General features: G+C 34.2%; 1 protein-coding gene across 5 annotated transcripts in view; it reads left to right on the top strand.

Moving 5' to 3' along the window:
• The window catches only part of LOC124950734 (dual specificity protein kinase splA), a 183,996-nt gene that overhangs the window by 162,371 nt on the left and 5,591 nt on the right, over positions 1 to 16,034 (top strand). For all 5 annotated transcript variants that reach the window (XR_007101426.1, XM_047497911.1, XM_047497913.1 and 2 more), the window contains 2 exons: positions 15,285 to 15,477; positions 15,913 to 16,032. Coding sequence is in view for 4 of the 5 variants with exons in the window: in XM_047497911.1 (XP_047353867.1) it covers positions 15,285 to 15,477; positions 15,913 to 16,032 (313 nt within the window). In the remaining variant the exon portion in view is untranslated. The remainder of the gene's footprint in view (positions 1 to 15,284; positions 15,478 to 15,912; positions 16,033 to 16,034) is intronic.

Raw genomic sequence — 16,034 nt, 5'->3', positions numbered from 1 at the left:
GAGTCATCTTTTTATTATATAGAAGTTATATATGTAAGGCGATATTTTTAATGCCAAAGAATTTAGGTTTAGACTAAACTCGGATTAATCTCCTTTAAGGAAAGACAAAAAAAAAAAAGAGAAAGAGAGAAAGAGAGAAAGAGAAGAACAGAAAAAAAATGAGACGAGTCATCATAATCTCCTTTTGTAAAGCAAGTGGCTATGATGAAGTTTTATCAGAGGTCTTCTTTTTAAACGATTAGCTTAACGTCAAGGCGAAGCCGCAAGACACTTCGGTAACGGGCTCGTCTCTCGTTAATCAAGTGTCTCACCATTAAAGTGATAAAAACGTCGTACTTTTGGGTAGCTCGAGGTGAGTTAAGTACTCACCAGAACCAAGAGGGATACCGTAATTTGATGCTGATCGTTATGAACCTTCCAGACAGGGACTAACATCGTTAAGCCTCACTTAAAACCTTCAGTACCTTTACAGAACGGCCAAATATTTAATGTTACCAACACACCATTTGGTTTACAAGCTTGCGCGGGGTAAAACTCTTACATATTATCGCCTTAAAAAATTTTAATTACCTATTCCGCTGGAAGGGCTAAATGAATAGGGTGGTTCTCTCTCTCTCTCTCTCTCTCTCTCTCTCTCTCTCTCTCTTTTTCTCTTTCTTGAGTCGCAGTGTCCGTAAAAAAAGAGAAGAAAAAGAAAAGAAAAGAATTTTATTTTTCCTCAAAAATCACGACATTTTCCAAAGAGAAGAAAAATATTTCGAAATTGACGATTTAAATTCGTGATAAAATGTTTAATATAATAAAAAAGAAAAAAAAAAGAAGAAAAAATGAAATTTTATCGTAGAAGAATAAGAGCATTAAATATGCAGTTTAGCAAGAAGCGTTAGGTTGCATTAGTCAAACGATTAAGTCTCAACTGTGGTCCAGCGTGTGGTGTACCTCACACCTTCTTCTTCCCTCTCATCCTCACCCTCACCATCGCTCTCACCCTTTTACCCCGTTTTACCTCGAGGCCCGGCGTCGCCATCCTCGGAATCGAACGATAGTTTGAACGCCTCTTGTCTACCCTTCTGTACTTACCCTATTCTATCGTTCACCCCACCAAATTGGGAAAGCTCTAATGCAAGCTCGCGCGCATAGCCATCGCCCACAGGCTAAACTGGCGTTATAGAGAAAGAGATGGAGATGTGTGTATATGTGTGTGTAATATATATATATATATATATATATATAGAGAGAGAGAGAGAGAGAGAGAGAGAGAGAGAGAGAGGGAGAGAGAGATAGTTGGATAGACAGAAAGGGAGAGTCGATCGAGGGGATGGTAAATACCGCAGTATCCGAGTCTATACTATATCGAGTATGGTGTTTTACGTACATACGTATGAGTGATAGAGACGGGGAGAGTCAAATGGTATGAAAGAATGAGAAAAAAAGAGAGAGAGCGAGATGTTGTAGTATATTTTTATAGTACTTCCTAAAGTGTCGATAAAAGCACGAATGCTTCATAAATCTGTTTTCTGCTAACATAAGATGGCCTTTCCGTTCTCTCTCTCTCTCTCTCTCTCTCTCTCTCTCTCTCTCTCTCTCTCTCTCTCTCTCTCTCTCTCTCTGTCTGTCGATGTATTAATACTTGTCTTTTTTTTTCTTTACCAATATATCCTGATGTTTTTATGATACGATTAGTGTGCAAAAATGTTTGGATTATTTCATTAGATTATTCTTCGTAGGATTGCTTTTGATTTTTCATTTCCTCGATAAAATTTAATATCCTCGTTTAATTCAATCGTATTTCCTGTTTCGTCTGTAATGAATAACGAAAATGTATTTCGGTTGGTAGAACTCTGGTATTGTTGCGAACTCGAAACTCTTCGATATCGGCCACCTACGGTCGAGTGAGTTCCGTTTCTCGGCTTTTGCTAACAAGATAGATGCACACACAGAGAGAAAGGGACGAGAAGAGAAGTAGAACGAGACAGAGATAGTGAGAGGGTTGAGAATAGATAAAACGAGAGAGGTTCCCGTTTGTTCGTAGCCACGCGGCGATAAATGATAAAACTCTCGGGACTTTCGATAACCACGGGACGCGAATTCTCTAACAAACGGCGGGCAACAAAAAAAGAAAAAAAAAAAAGAAAAAAAAGTGGGCGAATAATAATCGATATCGAATTATTGAGGAATGAATTCAAAGGTTGATGATGTAATTCTTTTTCTTTTTTTTTTTTTTTTTGTTTTTGTTTTTGTTTTTGTTTAAATAGAAAGTACACATAACGTTTACGTACATAACGTCGTTTACAAAAAAATTAATCTTTATTTTTTATCAGATACACACTTTGTGTTTCAATAGTTCGATTTTTTTTTCTTATTTATTTATTTTTTTTTTTTATTTATAAAATAGAAAGTACATGTAACGCATGCGTATGTCGTTTTATTTGAATTCATAAAAAAAAAAAAAAAAAAAAAAAAAAAAAAAAAAAAAAAAAAAAAAAAAAAAAAAAAAAAATGAATCTTAACTTACATTGATCGGTATTAATCATCGAGAGAAATGTTAAAAAAAAAAGAAGGTAAAAAAAAGCGAGTCGATAAGAATTCCTAACACGCCACATATTAACTTTGACGAATGAAGAAACAGAAAGAAGAATCGTTTCGTGATTTTCCTCTTTCTCGTTCGCGTTAGTTGAGCTTAAGGAACAGTCAGCTGCGTTCGTATCGAAGGACGGGATATATTTCTTCTCGTCTGATGGATGTTGCCCGATTTGGATCCGTAAATTACTTTTTGAAGAGGGCGCGAGTCGAGAAGAGAAAAACTGAAGACGAGGAAAAAAAGCTCGTCGTCGTTCTGGCTTTCAACGTAGCTGTTAGCACGTGATCGAGAACAGATTTCGGAAAGGATCATATACGATCTTCCATCTTCGTCTCTCTTTTCGATAATACGTTCTCGTATATTTTTTATAAGATATCATATAAAAATTTTTTATTTATCCCCCAACAAATTGCAACGTTAAAGTTGAAGTGTCTTAAACTTGTTTACTTTTATTTATCTATATATTTATTGAATGAATATTTTTACAAAACACTCGATCAATATTTATAATAAAATATTAATGAATCTAGACGAATGCGTCTACCTGACATTTAATTCATAATAACATTTAATATAACGAATAAAAATATTCGTATACACTTATCGATTGTTTTACAAAATATTTATCGTCAATTATTAAAAATGTTAAATCGAAGCAATATACATAAATGTAAATAATTGAATCTCTAATCGTAATGATAATATTAATTTTTGTATTTTTCCTTCAAGATTAGATTCAATATTCGTAAGCTTAATGAATAATCCATTGTTATTTTTTCTTTTTTTCTTTTGAAATAAAATTTTTACAGTTCCTTCGTTTCAATCCTCAGTATGGGATATATTCGTACAAGTCGATAATAGAGGAGTAACATTAGTAAATTTAATATTAATAAAGATATAACGAGATCCTTTATGATATATAATATAATCGATTGTAAAGGCATATAATATGACGTAGTAATGAAAGTTGAATGAAGTTTCGTATCGAAGTAACAATTTTCGTTCGTTAAGAAAATTATCGACAAAGTATAAACTCATCGAATATTTAAAAAAAAAAAAAAAAAAAAAAATAAAAAAAGAGAAATAGAAAGAAAAAGAGATTACTGAAAAAAAAAAAAATATTATTTTCTTAGCAAAATTTTTTTGAGAAACAATTCGACCCTTGTCGTATTTTCTTCCTTTTTCTTCCCCCTCTCTTTTTCTTTTATCTCATTTTATCTTCTTTCTCTAAGAGTCGAAGTGTTGTCGATTATGTGTTCTCCCTCTTTCTCTTTTTTCTTCTTCTTCTGTTCTTTTTTCTTTTTTCTTTTCTTTTTTTTGTTCACGTGAAAAAACCAAAGGAGCTGCTAAAGTTATCTCGACGACGATGAGTTTGATAGATCGATTCGTTTCTTGCGTTAGCTCGAACGTTGTTGTCTCCAACGTTGTTGTTAAAGGCAAAGCTGCTTTATTAGTTTGCTAATGGCGAGGAAGGGATCGTCGATCATCGTAATCCCATCTTGACCGATCCAAAGATTTAGAAGCGATGACGGAGCACCTTGCTAGAGAACCGATTTGTTCCTCCTTTTCTTTCTCTCTGTCTCTCTCCCTCTTTCTCTCTCTCTCTCCTTCTCCTTCTTTCCCTCTCTTTCTCTTCGATAAACTTTCGCTTACTCATTGGTCGGTTTTGTACGAGAAAGAAAAAAATAGATCTGTTGGCGAATTAAGAACATTCGTTCTCATCCATAAATCTTATCACATTTCTAATTAATATAAAGAGAGAGAGAGAGAGAGAGAGAGAGAGAGAGAGAAAGTGTTTAACCAACGACGTTTAATAAATCATTATTTATCTTAATATTTAGGTCGTATTAAAGATATAGATTATAAGAAACAAACAATCTTCAGAATTTTAATAGATTATTTGTATTATAGTATTTAGTTCGTAGTAACGTTTAAGAGAAAGAAAAACTTAAGATTCGTTGAGTGTAGACAAAAATAATTCTACGATTCGAGTTAAACGATGTTGATTGGTGGTTATGATGGTGATGTGCTTGTTTGTTGGTTGTTTTGCTGTTGTGGTCCAGCTCGACCAGAAACACCTATTCTCTCTCTCTTTCTATCTTTTTTCCTCTCTCTCCTTTTTACCTTCTCTATCCTTCTTTTTTTCCTTCCCTTTCTCCTTTTCCTTTCCCTTCTCTTCTCATCCTTCTTTTTATATTTTCAACCATGGTCTATGACGGACGCCCAGCCCGGAAGGAGGTCGGTTCTTGCATTGTGCTTTCAGACAAAAGCACCCAGCTTGCTTGCTTGCTTGCGCGTCTACAATTCTCTACGATAGATGAGAGAGAGAGAGAGAGAGAGAGAGAGAGAGAGAGAAAGAAAGAAAGAAAGAGAAAGAGATGGAGACTGAGCTTAAAGCTCTCGCCACACCGTCTACCTCCTGAGCTCTCTATTTTTACTCTACATGTAGACACGTAAACCGTATTGTTACATGTGTGTTTGTGCGTGTCTGTGTCCATACATACGTACATACGTACGTACATATAGACATATACACATACTTGTGTACAATATTGTACATTGTACATTGGCAATATCGGAAATATTATATTACGCTCTATTTACTTCTACTTCGGATTATTTTCATTTTGACGATTCCGACAATCCGTTCATTTCGAGTGACAAAAATATTCTCTTTTTTATTCGGTCAAGGATGATATCTTTCTTCTTCTTCTTCTTCTTCTTCTTCTTCTTCTTCTTCTTCTTCTTCCCTCCCTCTTTCTCTCTTGTTTCTTTTCTTGTTACTTTTCCTTCCCTTAGGAAGTATTCGCTACGAACCAGACGGTATAGTTCTTTTTCTCGAAAGTAGATGAACCGCGTCTTTCGTTAGAAAGAAGAATAGTGACTCGGAAGAACGTAACAAAGTGTTGAAAGAAAGAAGCTTCTTTGAAAGAAAAAAAAAGAGAGAGAAAAAGAGAGACCGAATGAACCACCTTCACGCCACGTTGAATGTTATTGACTTAGACGAACGATAAGAAAGAGAAAGAGATAAACGAATAAAGAAATTATAAAGATCATTATTACGAAATGATGATCTTTATTAACTACGATATGATCTTCATTTAAATCTAAATTTAAATTTGAAGAATATTAAAAAAAAAAGGGGGAAGAAAAAGAATTGAAATAAAAAATAAAAATTTTATTCCAAATCCAATTGATATAACATTATCTTCGTTAAATCGATAATTACAAAAAACGGATATTTATAAATGTATATATGTATAATTGAGATACATACGTTTCGGATTAATCGTAAATAAATCGATAAATTTTGTAAGCGTGAAAATTGATATTCCCACGAATCACGAGTTCGGTCCTGGGAGGATTTAACGACCGTGAAGAGAGAAGTATTCCTTCTTTAACGTTTCCTCCCTATCGTAAGGGCGATCGTTAACGGGGTGGAAGTGAGAGAGGTGAGAGAGAGAAAGAGAGAAATGGCTCTAGCAAAAACGAAGACATCGTACTTACTTGCTAGTGTCTCTCGTCCCCCCCAACCCTCTTGTATAGTTCGCTCGGTTGAAGCCAGTCGGAAAAAGATTTGCGAAGTTTCGTGAAATCCCGCCGAAGGATCATTCGTTTTGTTTCTCCTCGCCCTTGGAATTTTTATTGTTCCAACCGGTTGTGCCATCTCTATACCGCCTTCTTTTTTATTTTCGTTTTTTTTCTCTTTTCTTTTTTCCTTTTTTTATCTCCCCCCTTTAAACTAACGACCTCGACTAGCTCTTTTTGTTTCTTATTCCTTTGTGTTTTTTATTTTTCTTTTTTTTTTTTTATCTATTCCTTTTCGGTTTTTTTTTTCTTTATTTTTTTTTTTTTTTTTTTTTTTTTGAAAACGATTCGTTCAGATCTTCATGCATAAAATAATAAGTAAGGACGTAATGTGATGCATATAAATAATAATAAATAATAATTTTTAAAGGACAACAGTCCATTTATATTTAAGGTTCTTCTCGAAGGAAGTAAAATTTCCCGCCGTTAGTAACCGTCTCACGTTTTTATTTTTATTATGATTTGTTTAGATTTTTTGATAGGAATGAGATAGCAGTAATGTAGTAATGTAATATAGATAAATAGTGATGTAGTTTTTTTTTTTTCTTTTTCTTTTTCTTTTCTTTTTTAGAGGATCAGGATAACGTGCCATTCATTTTTCAGGAACCTCGAAGAAAGTAAAATTTCATGTTGGATAGCGTTTCACGTTATTATTTTATATTTTTACGTTAGGAATGTCGACTTCGAGGACTGGCCTTTTTTTTGCTCCATTTTTAATGATTCATTTTGATCTTCATGCGTGAAATAATAGTTAAGAAAGATTGTGATTCGTTTTTTTCTCCTCTTTTTTCTTTCTTTCTTTCTTTTTTTTTTTTTTTTTTTTTAGAGTATCGATATAACGTCCGACTCATTTTTCAAGGATCGTCGAAGAAAAGTAAAATTTCATGTTAATTACCGCGAGATCGGATTTAATCTTAATCGATAAAACAACGTCGTCCGTTTTCTCTGTTTAACGAATCCGTAGATGGAAATTAAACCATCATGGAATGTGCGTTGCTATTACCGCAAAATTTTAATTAACGCGCGTCGCGTTTACGTAGGAGAAGATGTGTGAAAAAGGAAGAGGAATAAGGAGAAGAAAGGATGGAAGGAAGGATCGCGAGCGAGGTCGTTTGCGTCGTTAAAAAAATTATAAGACCGATGAAAAAAAAAAAAAAAGAGAGAGAGAAAGAAAAATGTTTGCAAATAACGCTTCAAAAAAAAAAAAAAACAAAAAAAAAACAAAAAACAAAAAACTATTTTAATAGTATACCGAAGTTAAAAAGTTCGGCAACATTTTTCGTTCTCCATGAAATCGAAATCTTTGGCTTCGTTTATTTCTTTTTTTTTTCCCCGTTTCTCTCCTCGCTCTCTCCACTCCTCTTTTGTTTTCATTTTTCTTTTTGTCGCTCATATTTTTGATTTTTATTAACAACGTCGTAAATGTGTAAACGCTCAACAAAGCGATTCGTTTAATAATTCCGACCTTTTTGCTCGGACGACGTCATTGCACGACGTGGAACATACCTAAGTTGAACGAAATAAAATGTATAAAAGCCAAGTAAGCGAATAATATCGTGCGCTTTTTCCCACCCCAAGCACACCTCTCTCTCTCTCTCTCTCTCTCCCTCTCTCTTTTGCCCTCTTCCTCTCTCTCCCCCTTTTCATATGAGGAAAATATCGACGCGTAAACGCAAGCAGTAAATACATATATACTAACATACATACACACATATATACGTACGTACATACGTACACTCAGTTTAAGTGCTTTTCGTAGAGCGTCGGTTTCCAAGCATGAACACAAACACACATACACTCTTATGCTCGTCCTACGTTGTTGAAGAAATTGCAATTTTGTCGCAGCTACTCGCAAATACGACAGAGAGAGAGAGAGAGAGGGAGGGAGAGAGAGAGAGAGAGAGAGAGTGGCTGACTGACTCTGTTCGTTGCCGTCGTTAAAATCGTTTGGTACGTATCCAAAGTGTCGCATTTTACGCGATCCAACTCGAGATTTCTAATCTTCATAGACTCCTTCTTTTTCTACCCTTCCTTCTCACCACTCTTCTCCTCGTCCACCAGTTCCTCCCTCCTCTCGTCTTCCTGAATGAGATTTTTAACGAGTGCCAAACGTCGCATCATGCTTTGCGGATATTTTTTCTTCTCCCTCTCTCTCTCTCTCTCTCTCTCTCTCTCTCTCTCGCCATTTTTCTTTTTCTTCCTTTTGCAAAACTCTTCCAGTCCTTTCCGTTTAACCGACGTGAAAATCAGCGTACTCTCCTGACCCAATTTTTCTCGACTTTTCGCCTCGTTTCATTCGCTAACGGCTTGTTTCCGCTCGCGAATCGGAAGGCTACGAAAGCGGCACGCTTCCCTTTTTTATTTTTTTTCTTATTTTTTTCCTTCCTTTTTTTCCCTCTCTTTTCTCTCTCTCTCTCTCTCTCTCTCTCTCTCTCTCTCTCTCTCTCTCTCTCTCTCTTTCCTCTTTCAACTTTTTCGAATTACGCGCCACATCGTAAATATCGTAGTACTGCGCTCTCTCTCTCTCTCTCTCTCTCTCTCTCTCTCTCTCTCTCTCTTTTCCTCGGTGATGCTCTCACTCTCTCGTTAATGTTCCATTTCTCCTTTCCCTTTTTTTCCCTTCCTGTTTTTAATTAATTTTTCCCTTATTCCGTTATTTCTTCCTCGTTAAAATCTATCCATACGAGAACAATTATCTTTATACCCGATTTCTTTCCTTTCCATTTTTTTTCCTTTTTTTTTTTTCAAATTAGTCGAACTTCATACTTCCAATATTTTCTTCTTTTATTCGATCGAAATTTCTATCTGACAATGAATATATTAATATGAAACTTTACGATGAAATAATGTAATATTTTATATACTTAATTTGTGATAAAAAAAAAAAAAAAAAAAAAAAAAAAAAAAGAAAGAAAGAAAGAAAGAAAGAAAGAAAGGAAGGAAGGAAAAAGAGAAAGAAAGTTCAGTAACAACTTCGTATTCATTAAGCATTAACAAATTCATCCTTTCGTAAATAAGAAATATATCGTTCAATGTCGACGTAAAGTCTCAAGAATGAGTAGGTTTTTGATCCTCCCAACAAATTGTAATTCCGTACAATATATATATATATATATATATACATATATATATATATATATATATATATATATATATATATATATATGTATATATAGATATACGTTCGATGGTAACAGCCGCGTTCGACTATAGTAGTTCATATTTCATGAGGATCGAGAGGTATCAAGCATTCCGAGCAGGCTCGAAGTGTTTGTTACCACGTCGATAAGGGGATGCTGCGTCCCCTTGCACGCTGCTGTGGTTTTAGACACTACGAGAAAAGGGAGAGGGTGATTCTCTACTTCTATCTCTATCTCTCTCTTACTCTTACTCTCTCTCTCTCTCTCTCTCTCTCTCTTTCTCTCTCTCTCTCTCTTCTCTATCTATCTATCTCTATCTCTATCTCTCTTTCGAGTTTGATCTTGAATCTGGAGGGAGTGTGTAACTGCAACATCTGTTGGCGAGAATTTTAAGATCCACGTATATTCTCGCACGGGCCTACGCATCTGTCGTGACGTTTTCTTTCTAAGAAAGAAGAAATAAATAAAGAAAGAAAGTGAGAGAGAGAGAGAGAGAGAGAGAGAGAGAGATAGAGAGGGAGAGAAAGAGAGAGGTAAGTTTTATTTTAAAAAGTTCTTTAAAAATGTTAGCGACACGTGTTACACATTACATTTTTTTTCTCTCTCTTATGAAACGATACAATATATCATTTTAATTATTTAATCAAAAATAATTGATTTTGAAATTAATTCAATCAAGAATTATATTATAGTACGTATTTTCTTTTTTCTTTTCTTACATTTCTAATGGCAGATGAATCATCGAATATTTATATTATTTTTAATTATTTAATCGAGAATAGTAATTGATATTGAAATTAATTTAATTATGAATTGTAATATGTGTCTGTGGTTCTTTCTTTTTTTTTTTTTTTTTTTTTTTTTATTCCTTTTCTTTCTTTCATTCTTTTTATCTTTCTTTTCTTCGAACATTATAGATGCTCGTTATCTTGCGACCAATTTCAAGGCGATACTAATAAGGAACTTTGTGGAATCTCAAGTGAAGGACAAAAAGCTCCTCAGAGATTTCTCTCTTCTTTCTTAGATTGCAAACTTCACAATCTCCATCGTTACTGTGCCTCGTTTTAAACACTCCCTTGCTTTTCTCACTTCCTTCTTTCCCCCTCTTTCTCTTTCTTTCTTTCTCTCTCTCTCTCTCTCTCTCTCTCTCTCTCTTTCTCTCTTTCTCTCTTTCTTTTCTCTTGAAACACAAGAAACTTACAGATCGAGGCTTCAAGAAACGGATGCTGCATCCAGTATACTACAGTCTAGCTATGGTACCTTAAGAAAGATCTTTAGAATGAGAAAGAGAGACAGAGACAGAGAGAGAGAGAGAGAGAGAGAGAAAGAGTAACAGTAGGGAATCGTATGCTTCAATTGATAATTATTCTCATAGAGTTTCAACATTTCAAACGAATCATTCAAACGACGAACGCTAATTATTTCATTAAGCTTTCAACGATTACATCTGAATATTCTTATTCCCATTGTATTGTAATATTAACAATTTAGATACACGTAAGTAGAATTACACTCTAGACGAATCTCTTATATGTATAATCATATTTAAGAATAAGATACATTCGAACGCGTCCTCTCTCTTTCTCTCTTAAACGCAGAGATATTATCAATGAGAAGTAATTAACGAAAGCATCAGTTTATTTTGTATTTGTAAAGATAAATTGTACGATTTAAGGGATCAAACGTTTATTACTCCTTTCGATGGAGTACTTCCCGAAGTACTAAATCCTACCTAGCCATAAATTTTATCCCTCTTCTCTCTCTCTCTCTCTCTCTCTCTCGTTCGCTCGTTCGCTCGTTCGTTCCTTTTCCTTCCTTCTCTTTCGAGACAGCAATAAATACGAATCTCCGAGCGGCTGTTTGACTTTCTCGTGTAGGCGAACTTCTCGACGAAACGAATCGTGCGGCCATACGTCCTGATTTTCATGGGAAATTAAAAGTTCTTCTTTTTCCAATGCAGATTCCTCCATCTACTTTTACTTTTACGCTTTCCTTTTTTTTTTCTCCTTTTGTTTTTTTTTCTTCTTTTTTTTTCCCTTCCTTCTTCCTCTTCTTCTTCTTCTTCTTCTTCGCCTCCCTTACTTTTGTTCCTTCTCGTCGTCGTCGTCGTCGTCGTCGTCGTCGTCGTCAGGACATGGAAACAGAGCGACACGAATGCCCGTGAGATTTCCCGCGTGTCCTTCGTGACGTTGAATTTCCCCCGAGACTTTTCTCTTTCTCTCTCTCTCTCTCTCTCTCTCTCTCTCTCTCTCTCTCTCTCTTTCTCTCTATCTCTTTCTCCCCATATCTCTATCTCTTTTACTTTCTCTTTCTCTTGCTTTATCAAACTCGCAAAAAATACATTTTGCCATGGAAGGCCCTATCCCTTCTACCCTATCTTTTTTCACTGTCCTAAGGCGTCTCCGTTGGCATCGAATATCCGTCAGACGAAATTTACCTTCTGTTGCGTAAAAGAATGTGCGGTTTTTTTTTTCTTTTTCTTCTTTCTTCCTTCCTTCGCGTTTCTCAGACATGGCACTTTTCTATTTTAACAGGCTCTCTACTACTAGCGATAACGTTGGAATGAAGTTTCATGGTCTTTGTGAAAATTTTAATATCAGCCCTTACTAGACATTTTTTTCCTCTCTTTTTCTCTCTCTCTCTCTCTCTCTTTCTCTCTCTCTTTTTTTTTTGTTTTTCATCATTTATCGTTAAATCGACGTTCAATATTATAGAAATATATGTCATATTCGTAAGTGAACACATATTTTTACGATCTTATCACTTCTATCCCTTTGTTTTACATTTTCAACAGATTTATTTTGTCGATCATAAAAGTACTGACCGAAGAAAAACGATGTGCTCGTACGATGTGACTCGTAAAAAAAAAAAAAGAAGATCAAAGGGTCTTTTGTAAATTGTGCGTACAATCTTGATTTGTTATTTAAAAGGCCTCGTCTTTTGGTTCTTTGGAAAAGGGTCGAGAGACTGAGAAAGAAAAACGGTCGTGAGTACAAAGCGGGTTAAAAAGGAACTTTCTTTTTTAGAATTTATAAAAGAAGACACTCTCTCTCTCTCTCTCTCTCTCTCTCTCCTCTTTTTCTTTTTTTGTTAGCTTTGGTACGAAACTTTTAAAGGAAACGATCGTAAGACGTATCGCTTCTTGTGATCTTGTGATCTCTCAAAGAAATAGAGAAAGAGAGAGAGAGAGAGAGAGAGAGAGAGAGAGAGAGAGAGAAATAAATTGAGCATATATCTATATATGTATACTCATACATATATACATACATACATTCGTATATACTCTCATATCATATATTTACGTAAATGAAATACTTTAGTATAATATGCTCTTTTTATTTTTTTGTATTCTTTTTTTTTTTTTTTGTTTTAATACGTGCACGATTTTTCATTTCCTTTGGGAGGTCAAAGGAATAAAAAAAAGAAAACAGAAAAGAAAGAAAGAGAGAGAGAGAGAGAGAGAGAGAGAGACAGAGAGAGAGACAGAGACAGAGACAGAGAGAGAGAGAGAGAGAGAGAGAGAGAGAGAGAAAGAGAAAGAGAAAGAGAGAAAAGCAAATGAAAGCAATTGATTGAGACGTATCTCTGACATAGGCGGATATTAAAACAGTCCACGACGGAAAGAAGAAAATAAGGAGCTCTCTTAGGATGTCTTTTACCTCGGGAAAAACGTGTAGAGTGAAAGAATATAAGGTTGATTTTCGTTAAGGATTGCAATGGAGCAATGGAGAAAAGGTTATAGTCGTTTTTTTTTTATCGTTTTTCTTAATAGGTACTTTCGTATGTGCAATAGGAGATTCTTACTTTAAATTCTACATTGGTACAATTAATGTCAAAGAGAAATAAACCCGAAGAATTTTTACGATTCTCGCGAGAAAAATATTTTTCTTTATCCTTCTATTTCTTCTTCTTTTTTCTCTCTCTTTTTGGACTCTTAATTTTTACAGAATAAAAATTAAGGGCCCAAATTTTTTACTCTTTCCGAACGATTAATTTATTTCTACTTGCACCCATTTTATTTAATATTAGAATTATTTTATAACTCTTTTTATTTTTCATTTAAAAAGGATTGATAAGTCAGTTGATCGCAAAAAAAAAAGTATGATAAAGTAAGAGAAACTAACTATAAGGGTTCTGATTGTATGTCGAGGACAAGTAAGACCGAGTACCGTCGTACTGATGAAAAGACAATGCTCTCAAGATTTCTTATTTCGATTTTCCTCCCTCTTAAAGAAGTTCTCTCAACTCTCTTTCTTTCTCTTTCTCTCTTTCCCTTCCTTTACTCTTTCTCTTCCTCTGTCTTTCCATCGTTCTTAGAACTTTTTTACCTTAGAATTTTCTCTTAAGATTCCTGCAGAAATTACGTGCATTGTTGCTTCAAAAACAATACGTCTGCTCGATCTACGAAAGTTTAAGTGCTTATTATGGAGAAAAAAAATTAGAGAAAATTTTCAAGTGTATACTACGATTTAACGGGAAGTTCAATCGTTATTTTTAACAATCGAATTTGAACGATACGATTTTGCATATATAGATTGAATTTACTGCTTGAAGATATGCAACACGTCATAATGCGTCATCGATAATGCGATAATCCCTTTTAGTACTATATAGCGTACTTACGCAACAAGGGACAAGTGTGAAGGGACAAGAGAAAGAGGAAAAAAATGTGGTCGCGTGAAATATTGGAGTAAAAATTAAATCGTGATCATTTGGACGTACGCGTAAATACGTGTTACCTATCATCCGGAACTAAGGAAAATAAAAAAAAAAAAAATTAAAAGGGGAAAGTTGATTTAAGTTGCGGTTAAAAGAAAAAGTTTTAAGAGGTTTGTTCCGCGAGGCAATAATCTCATTTGTTCGGCGCAATCTCTTAACGGTTGAATTCTTGGCTGTAGCATGAGGCAGGTAAAAGGAAATTGCTCTGACAGGTGTAACACCGAGTTAGTTTCTTACTTGAGGTTAATGTGTCCCGACCCTATATATCACTCTTTCTCATCTCATTCTCCTTATACATAGTAGAAAGATAGTCGGTCTTTGCTCTTGTACGAACATATACATTTATCTTAGACTCTTAGAGTAAAATAGTTGAACGAAGTCTCTACCACCTTCTAACATCCCTCACCTATTCCTTATTTCACCTCACGCACTATCATTTTCACCATGATTAAACATTAATGAAGTCAGACGGGTCTGCACTCACTGTGATTGAGCTTGTTCTGTTTTATTAAATTCAATTTCGTGCTATATCTATCTCTCTCTCTCTCTTTCTCTCTCTCTCTATATATATATATATACGTGTGTGTGTGTATACATATGTGCATGTATATGTATATATATATATATGTGTGTGTGTGTATATATATGCGTGTCTGTACAATGTATAAAATATTCTTTCATTTACTCTGATCCTCGAACAATCATTCATGATTTTGATTAAAAATGTGAACTCTTGGATTGAGAAGAAGACGTTTATTAAAGAAATCCTTTAAAATTTTTATGAATGCATAGATCAAGCATTCTTTTTCTCTCTTTTTCATTTGACAATCATCACAGATCTAATGTTAAAGCTCATTGAGCTATCATCGAATTCCTCAGGAATATTTTTTATCATAGGATAAATCTTTAATTATAACGATAAATATTTGATTGAAAGAAGAACGTCTATAAAGAAAAAGAAAGAAAAATAACAAAAATGATCTGTTAAAGGATCAAAAACTCCAAGAATTAAAGTCCGATAGTATCAAATAGATTATATTTGAGAACAAATCTTTGTTCTGATTGCAACTTTTGAGATTTAGTTAAGAAAGAGAATCGTTTCATCATACATATATATATATATATATATATGTGTGTGTGTGTGTGTGTGTGTATGTATATACATATATACTGGATAAAATCTATAAAGAGATGCGATCCGGTGTTTACTGCTCGGCGAGTTTACCGGCGTCTAACTGTCGCGTGACTCATTTCAGGCGGCGGTCTGGCGCGTCCAAAGATGACTCTGAATCTGGAAGCTGGTGGAAATGCTTCCGGGGGTGGAACGAACGTCGGACAACTGGCATTAAAAAAGCCTGGTGGACTTAGCCTTGGATTACCTTTAGAAATGAATGTTGCAAGAGGATCAGCTGATCTAGTTGATGTCGATTTACCTTTGGAGAGACAAGGGTTAGTTTTTCTCGTTATTAAAAATTTTTTATTTATTTTTCATTTCTTCTTTATTTTTTACTTATTCAATTATTTTAACGCATTATTAATTCAATATATTAATGAATTATATATTAATAATGTACAATAAATTATTTTATAAAAATTAATTTATATATATATATATAAATATAATCTGTTACTCGTAGAATGTTTATTAATTAATTTATTTATTAATTAATATATAAATAATATATATAATATGTAATGTAAATCGGTAAAATCGGTAAAAATCGATCATTTGGTTTTGGATAAATTAAAAAAAAAGTTTTTCTTCTCATCTCGCGATACGAACGAGTTAATAAATAATATAGGAAAACAAGAAATTGTTAGTTAAATTATAAATATAAAAATAAATGTAAAATATAAAAATAAATGTCCTTTTTTATTTTTTAGATGGTATCACGGTTCTATCACGAGAATCGAAGCCGAAGCTGTTCTCCGACTTCTTCGTGAAGGAAGTTACTTGGTGAGGAACAGCGAATCGACCAAACAAGATTACTCGTTGTCTCTCAAGT

The sequence above is a fragment of the Vespa velutina genome, chromosome 7 (assembly GCF_912470025.1).
Source record: "Vespa velutina chromosome 7, iVesVel2.1, whole genome shotgun sequence".
NCBI lineage: Eukaryota > Metazoa > Arthropoda > Insecta > Hymenoptera > Vespidae > Vespa > Vespa velutina.
This window is presented reverse-complemented; position numbering and strand designations above follow the sequence as displayed.